This window comes from Terrapene carolina, unplaced genomic scaffold (genome assembly GCF_002925995.2).
Source record: "Terrapene carolina triunguis isolate 2854851 unplaced genomic scaffold, T_m_triunguis-2.0 Scaffold34773, whole genome shotgun sequence".
Classification (NCBI taxonomy): domain Eukaryota; kingdom Metazoa; phylum Chordata; order Testudines; family Emydidae; genus Terrapene; species Terrapene triunguis.
The window spans coordinates 3011-11850 of record NW_020699124.1 but is presented as its reverse complement, the minus strand read 5'-3'; the positions used below and the strand labels follow the sequence as shown (position 1 = coordinate 11850).

At 40.5% G+C, this 8840-nt stretch overlaps 1 protein-coding gene across 1 annotated transcript; it reads right to left on the bottom strand.

Moving 5' to 3' along the window:
• Positions 1-4372: 4372 nt before the first annotated feature.
• Positions 4373-5323, bottom strand: LOC112125346 (olfactory receptor 5V1-like). Its single transcript, XM_024223768.1, has one exon. The coding sequence runs from the start codon at positions 5321-5323 to the stop codon at positions 4373-4375; it is 951 nt and encodes a 316-aa protein (XP_024079536.1).
• Positions 5324-8840: the final 3517 nt, after the last annotated feature.

Here is an 8840-nt window from a genome sequence, read left to right as displayed (position 1 = left end):
TTTCTATGAGCAGCAGCTAGGAGGACACCACTCTAGACTTTGGGTAACTATATTATGGGGTGCTCTAGTCTATTGCTATTTTATATGTGTGCTTTGTACTCAATAAAAACAAGTATTTTTGGGTGGAAGCACTCTTGTGTGTACCAATCATTTATTAGACAGAGGTGCTGTGCTCCAATCCCTATTTATTTCCTGACACCATCGGGACAACAGAGACTAGTTACCATAGCTTTGGGTTCAGATAACCCTGGGTAACAATGCCACTCTCATAGTCATGGAATCATGGAATCACAGCCCTTAAACAGGAAGCATTTATTATACAAAACAGTTACATGCTACCGGCTTCCATATGGCTCAAGTGCCAGATTGGTCTTGCTTTATCATCCATTTTTTAATCCCAGCTCTGCCACTGATCTTTAGAAAGGTCACTTTCAATCTTTCTACCACTGTTTCCACTCACATCCTTTAGCTTGTCTATTTTTACTGTAAACTCATTGGGGGCAAGAACTGTCTCTTGTATAGACCCCAGCACATTGAACAAAGGAGAGTAGACTACAGCTACCATTGACTCTTCTGAAGCTGTGAAAGGTTAGATTTTACCACTATAGTGTTCAATTTAGGATTATGGGGAAAGAGATGAGAGAGTCAGGAGCAGCATGGTGTCAGAGACCACAGTGTCAAACCCTGATCCATAGGGCTCCTGGGGCCAGAAATCTCTGACATGCTACCTATTAACCTGTTAACAGCTGTCAGAACTAGAAGATCAACTCTGACAGAGGACTCCAGTCCTGAGATCTGATGGACTGAGCTCTGTTTCCATTTAAAACAAGCAGAGGATCAGGAAGTTGTCTGTGCAAGTGGGTTTTTCCCTGCTCAAGATTGCCTCCCCTTATGCTACCTTCTCCTGCTGCCTAACTATGACCTCCTGATATCCTGACACCTGACCCTTGGATCACCCTCTGGCCTGTCTTGGAACCTGATCTCTTGGTAACCTGACCCTGCCTACCTCTTGACCCCTGATTCTCAGTCCACTCTCTGGCCTGTCACAGACTCTGATCCTCTGGTATCTGACCTGGCCTGGCGTCTGACTCTGCTCTGACCATTAGGTCAGACTGCCTACATCCTGGTGCCTGAAGATCTGATAAGTGTGAGGGATTTCAAAGCCTTCTGAGACTCAAATGGGATTAATCAGAGAGACGCAAATGATTTTGTGTAGACAAAAATGAGACCCCTTAAAGGGGCTTAATTTTTCAGAAGGTGTGTGCGCAGTGCTCTCTGAAAATCAAATCCTTTTGAGGTGCCTGAAGCTGGGCACCCAAAATCATATTCCCTTTTGAAAATCTTGACTCTAGTGAGCAGCTTCATTCTTCAAGCCCTCATCCCTCACCCCAGACCCAAACACATAAAGGGAGTGAGTGCTAATGGAAATCAAACTGTTAAACTATATTTCCTAGCAACATCTAACTCCTGGCCTTTCAACTGAATAAAATAGCAACAACAAAAAAGGAGAAACTAATTGTTTTACTCAAACAGGGAAAAATCAGCACAAAATTAGAAAGAGTAGAAGATATTAAAAGAAAACAAAAGATGATTGGTAGACAGATAGAACTCCAACGTTTCAGACCTACATCAAGTGGGAACACATTTGCATCCTGCCTCCAAAGCAGTTCCATCTTCTTATCAGCATCCGAGTTTATCCTGCCTCTTCATGAGCAATGGGGACCCTGATCCCTGAGGCATAATTGTGACAGATGTTCCCGGGGTGCAACCTGGAACTGGGCACTGCTGAGCCCTCTGTCTTACCAACCTGAGCTTCCTTTCATACTGTGATAATGTGAAAGGTCTTGCACTCACACAAACTTTCACAGGCAGGAACACATCTAGCAGAGTTACATGAATGCTTTTGCCAGCCACTCATGAACCAACAATAGAGAGGCTTCAGTCAGTTCCCTCCAGCTCCCCAGCCTAGGATCCCAAACCTGTCCTGTACTGTCCTGGTCAGAAGCCTGACTAGTGTAAGTTATTACCCCATCCACCCTCCCTCAATGTGGAGAGGACAGTGCACAAGCCCCTGTTCCTGAGCAGATTTCCGTTTACATGTCAAACAATACACTGTTTTAGGTAAAAAATATAAAACAGGTTTATTAACTACAAAAAGACAGATTTTAAGTGATTATAAGTAATGTGTACATATCAAAGTAGATTCCCTAAGAAATAAAACAAAATCACAATCTAAGTTCTATAACCTAGACAAGATTTGAATCAAGCCGTGTCTCACCCTGATGGTACAAACAGCTCACCAATTTTCCATACACAGGCTGGTATTCCTCCTTTCCCACCTGGGACCACCTCCCCAATCCAACTCTTTATCCTCTAGCCATCTTTCCAGGTGCTCAATTGTGGGGGGAGTGAGTCCAAGTGATGATGTCATTTCTCACTTTTATAGCTTCTGCAATGTGAAGGGAACTTCATTGTCCCAAACAAAGCCCCCAGCAGAGTTAGTGGAAAAGTACAGCACAAGATGGAGACCAGTGTCATATGAGCTGATCACATGTCCTTGCATGCTTCGATGAATCATAGCAAGGGCCATTACCCATATTCTGGCTAGAACGTCAACAGCAAAGTCCATTAGGTGGGGATAAGCTTCCTCCATGGCCCATTGTGTTAATTGATGGGCCATCAACTTGAATAGTCCATTCACAATGTGCTGACTAGACTGGATGTAAACTACCTTGTGGGAGTTACCTCAGGAGCAAACTTATTTGAAATACAGGTACATAGTCAATATTCATAACTTCAGATACAAAAATGATACATGCATACAAATAGGATAATCCTATTCAGCAAACCATAACTTTTCCATTGACACTTCACGTGACATATTTTGTACAAGGTTTGTTGCAATTATATAACAGTGGTGAATATGTGGGTGCCAGGGTGTTGCTTTGAGGTACAGAGTGTCACAATGATACAACAGAGAAACTTGGTCACACCACAAATAACTAATCAAGCTGTTTAGCCAGGTGTGTTTGGAGGTTGAAGCATAAATTGCATGTGAACTCTCAAGTGCATTTTCAATTCATTATTACTTGGTAAACTTTTTTTGCTTTTCTCCCTAGGTTTCCTTCCCAAAGGCTATTTGTATTTAGTTCCCATCCACAGGAGGATAAAGGTACCAACAACCATGTTTAAAGAGGACAGCTGCAGCTGGCTCAGTTTTCCAGGGGATACAGCAGACTTATGCTTAATTTGGGGTGCAAGATGCACTTGTCACGTATAATAGGTTAATTCTTTGGTGGCTACTTAAAGATTAATTATGAAGAAGGCGGTTGGTGAGATTCAAATAGAGACTTTATGGGTTTTATTAATACCACAATCAATATAAGTAAAATCACAGAACTAGTAAAACAAGATAGGGATAACAGCAGAATCCTCATCAATACACTCATAAATTTGTGAGGCTGTGGGTTTCCCTTCAGGTGAGATAAGCTTTAAGGCTGCTACTGTCCTGCCTTCCTGAGGTCCCACTGAGGGTCAGGTTTGATTCCCTTTTATGCACCTAATTCCTTACACCTACCTATTTCCAAGACCATATTTAATTAAGCCTCTTGTCCATATTTGTCATTCCTGCCATCTATTTTGTGTGTGGGGGGGGTACCTATTGTTTTAAGAATTTGTGCAGCTAGATGGTTCTCTATACAATGTGGTTAAGAAAGTTTGGCCTTTGCAGTCTAAAGGTATGTCTACACAGGGACCTGGGTCAGCTGATGGACTTGTGGGGCTTGGGCTCTGGGGCTGAAAAATTGCTGTGTAGACGTTTGGCCTCAGGCTTCAATCAAAGAGATCTGGGACCCTGCAAGAAATACAAAAATTTCTGAAGGACAGCAATTCCACTTCCTGCCCAGCTCTACTAACTGCCATTGATAACATTGGGAGGTGCTACCAACATGCCATTAGCATGGTCAATTCAATGTCAAGTGAACCCAATGGTGATTGTGCTTTACACGTTACCCTCTGTGCCAATCACTGGGGGCCATGAGTCTGTTACAGCCCCCATCCAGAAAAACTTTCATGTTTAGCTCAAGCTGTAGCATATTATGTTTTCAGCACTGGATTCATTCCCTGGTGGACTGGCCAGGAGAGAATAGGATTTTTCCTTCTTAGGTCCTGGTCCAGCTCCGACAATGGAAAGACACCCATTGGCTTTAGTGGTTGTGGCATTGCAAAAAGTGGCTAAGAATACTAACACTCTGATCCAACAAAGCATTTAAGCCTGTGCTTAGCTTGAAGCATGAGTGGTCCCAGGGACGTCAGTGGAACTACTCTTAAAGTTAAGCACGTATATAAGTGCTGGGACTGGGGCTTCAGCGAGTTAATCTTCACTCCTAGCTGTAAATCTTTCCTGACTGATCACTCTCCTCAGGGCCCGTTTCACTTCTTTATTCCGCAGGCTATAGATCATGGGGTTTAACATGGGAGTGATGATCCCGTAGAGCATAGAAATGACCCTGTCCTGATTTGGTGAGTAGCGAGAGGAAGGGCGCACATAGGTGAAAATGGTGGTGCCATAAAACAGGCCAACCACAGTCAGGTGGGAGGCACAGGTGGAGAAGGCTTTGTGCCTGCCCTTGGCAGAGCTCATGCGCAAGATGGCAAAGACAATATAGATGTAGGAGACCAGGGTGATCACAAAAGCACTACTTCCTAAGACCCCAGCCACGATAAGAAGTACCATTTCACTGGTGTAGGTGGAGGAGCAGGAGAGGGCCACCACTGGAGGGATATCGCAGAAATATTGATTGACTTCATTAGACCCACAGAAAGATAATGTAAAGGTGAATGAAGTGTGCAGCAGGGAATTAAGAAACCCTGATATCCAGGTACCAGCTGCCATCTGAGCACAGAGTCTTTTATTCATTATGGCCGTGTATTGCAGGGGATGGCATATTGCGACATACCGGTCATAGGCCATCACCGCCAGAAGGAAGATCTCTGTCCCCACCACATCAATGAGGAAATACATCTGCAACACGCAGCTGGCAAATGAAATCTCCTTGTTCCCAGACAGGAACATGTCCAGCATCTTTGGTACTGTGACGGTTGGACACAGGATATCCAGCAAGGACAAGTTGCTGAGGAAGAAATACATGGGGTTGTGCAGGCGAACATCTGTTCCTATGGCAATGAGGATGGTGATGTTCCCTGCCAGTGTGGCTAAATAGATGAGAGAAAACAACAGAAAAAGAGGGAAACGCACCTCTGGGAGGTCGGAAAGTCCCGTGAGAATGAATTTGGCCACTGTGGTGACATTGTCTCCCTCCATCTATCCTTGGCCAGTAGGATTTTACTGCAGGGGTTTACATGGAAGAAAAGCAAATGCATATATGTCAAAATGTCAGAGGCATCATATTCAATTAGATCAATGTTTCTCAGCCTTCTCAGGTTGGTGACCCCTTATTCCAAGTCAAACATTTTCATGACACCATTCTACTTACTGTAAGAGTAAAATATGTATCAGTGATAACAATGATAAATCTAGGTCATTTATTTGCATGTGTGTTTCAAGAGGTTGACCTTGAAGGCCAAAGGTGGGCATGTTTTTCTTTGGTTTAGATTGTTCAGAACATTACAACCCCCCCCCCCAATTCATTTTCATGACCCTCTAGGGGCTCATGACTCACCATCTGAGAAACACTGAGGTAGATGATCTGATATACAGTAGTTTCTGAAATCTCTGCTTCTAAATGCCTGGCGAGCTCACTATCCCAAGGTATTATTGAGGCATAGAAAGATAAGAATTGCCATATTGAATCAAACCAGTCATCTACTACAGTCTAGTCCAGCTAATTTAATCTTCAACAATGGCCAGGACTAGCTGCTTTAGAGGAAGGTGCAAGAAAATCTGCAGTTGTCAGATATGGGATAACTTGTTTGTACAAAGTTTCTTCCTAACACCCACTGGTTAGAGGTTGGTTTCTGCAATAAAAGAAAAGGGTTTATATCTGTTCCAAAAATAATTTTTAATTTTTTTAACCTTTATTATAAATCTGGATATTGTATTTATCCATAAAATTCCCCTTCCTTTTTTAATCCTGCCTCAACGATATCTTATGATAGTGAGTTCCATAGGCAAATATATCAGACCTGAGTCTCACATGAACTAGTATGGTAGGAGCACTTGAAACGTTCCTTCTGTTTATAGAGAGAGATGTTCCCTATAATTTAATTGGGTATTACTGCTTAAACTGATAATACTGATAGAGCCAAAAGGAATATTTTAAGTGCAATCACTGTACCTTATTCAGGGAATGATCACACTTAAATCAAAGGGAGTTAAGAGTAGCAGGCAGATTTGGGTCCAAAGAGTGAAGTGATTAATTATTCATTTATTAGTTAGTAATTATTGTGATCATGTAGAGAAACCAGAGAGGGGATTTTAATCCCCTCTCTGGGGATTTTAATCCCCTCTTTTTTGCCATTTTAATTTCACAAATTGTAATTATTAGGACAAGACAGTTCAAATACTATATTTCATTATATAAGAATCATACAAAAATAGATAATAGGACATTACAAAAAGTTTAGCACCACCCAAGATAGGTACCCAATCCTCCCCTATTTAAATTCTATGGGAGCTTTGCTACTGATTTGAATGGGATTAAGATCAGCCCTTTTAACAGAAATATTTTGATTTACAGTAATAACAGAAACCTTTACCTAGGAGAACCATCTAACATCACAGAACTGCAAAATACTAATATCAATACATTAATCGGTTGCCACAAAAATTGTAAGAATTTATTTAGACATTTTGTTGGTGTCATTTTTTTCCATTCTCCACATGCATAAAAATTGGATATGACCTTTAATTTTGTATATCTATTTGACAAATCAAACCAGTATGCTAAACATATAATTACTTGTAGATTTACTTGCAATACAAAAATATTATTAGGCACAATCAGAAATGATAACATAAGTATTCATTCTATAACAAGATAAAAAGGACAGAAGAACTGAGTCCAAAGAGTGAATTAATTCATGATTCAATTATCTATTAACTATGAAAAATTATGATCATATGTTTTGTTTATAATTGCCTATCAACATAAATTTAATTTCTAGGACAAGATAGCTTGAACATTATATTATGTTTCCTTGCATGAAAGTTGTATCAAAAATTAGGTTGTTACAAAAATTACCTCTTGAAACACACATTAGACCCTATAAGATTTGACATATTTCAGTTTACAGTAACAAGAGGCATCATTACACAAGACATCTGTCTAGATCAAAGGATCATTTTATGGTTGAAAAAGGAGAAGGTATTTTGGTTTAAACTCAGATGAAATACACCAAAGAAGTTCAAAGTGTTGTGTAGTTATCATTAGTAATAATAATGATATATATTGACCTACAAGTCCATAAACGCTAGGAATTTATTTATATCTTTTGTTAGCTTTTCCATTTTCAAATCTACATACAAATTAAATATGCCCTGAAGTTTAGTTTATTAACTAATGGAAAGAAAATTAGAAAATTACATAGAGCAAATTAGTTTATTTATTTGCAATATGGCAATATTAGTCACAGTCAGAAATACTGGCATAAAAATTCATTCTGTTGTCAAATCACAATTTTGTTTGCCTACCTTGAGAACAAAGGGCAGTGTCTTTTTTGATGCTAGAGGTTTTCATAAATATCTGCTGGCAATTATACCTGGGGACCACAATCTCTAAGGGCTCTCACACTTACTACCCTCAGCAGACACATAAGACTTTTCTTAGTCTTATCAAAGAATCACAAAGCTAAAAATGGAATGGACCTATTACGTCATCCAGAACTCTGTGGTTTCATGCCTATTTTATTCCATAGGAGTTTCCCATAAGGTCATGTTTCCCAAAAATTTGAAATCTAAGCGTCCCTTCAGGAAAACCAAATCAATCATGCCCTGATCCTTCTGCAGCTCCACCATGTTTTTTGAAAGGCCTACACATCTTAATTTAAACATTTTCCACATTGCCCTGTCCTCAGCCCAGTCCTTTGTATACATATACAACCCTCTTGTTCTCCTCACACACCGAATTTTGGAAATGTGTTGAAGATCTTCATAATATTATTGCTCCTTTGCTGAGCAGTTGCAGATTTCAGAACCTTTTAGATTAGCTTCCCATTGGAGGAGAAATCAGAGATGAGGGGTGTGGGTATTTTCTTAGTGTAACTTATTTTTTTACACTTTATATACCAGTCCTTGAACAAAGGTGGTCACAAATATTATGTAGGCAATCCCCTCTTTCAGAAATCAAAGCCCTTATCTCCCGTATCCAATTCCCAAGAGCAGCCTACCCTCAGGACTGACCTAGTTAGAGAGATTAAAGCAGAAAGCAATCTCTCCTACTGCTTGCAAAACTCCCAACAAAAGAAAGTCAGTCACAAAGGTAGCAACAATACAGCTTTTCTTGAGACAACCTGCACACTAACAAACAGAACTTGTAGTTCTGTGCGTAACAATGTCATCTTGTGATATTATGTGATAGATATTGTCATAACTATAAAGGGAAGAGTAACAGCGCTCCTGTGTACAGTACTATAAAATCCCTCCTGGCCAGAGACTCCAAAATCCTTTTACCCGTAAAGGGTTAAGAAGCTCAGGTAACCTGGCTGACATCTGACCCAAAGGACCAATAAGGGGACAAGATACTTTTAAATCTTGGTGGGGGGAAGGTTTTTGTTTGTGCTCTTTGTTTTGGGGGTTGTTCGCTCTTGGGACTGAGAGGGACCAGACATCAATCCAGGCTCTCCAAATCTTTCTGAACAAGTCTCTCATATTTCCAACTTGT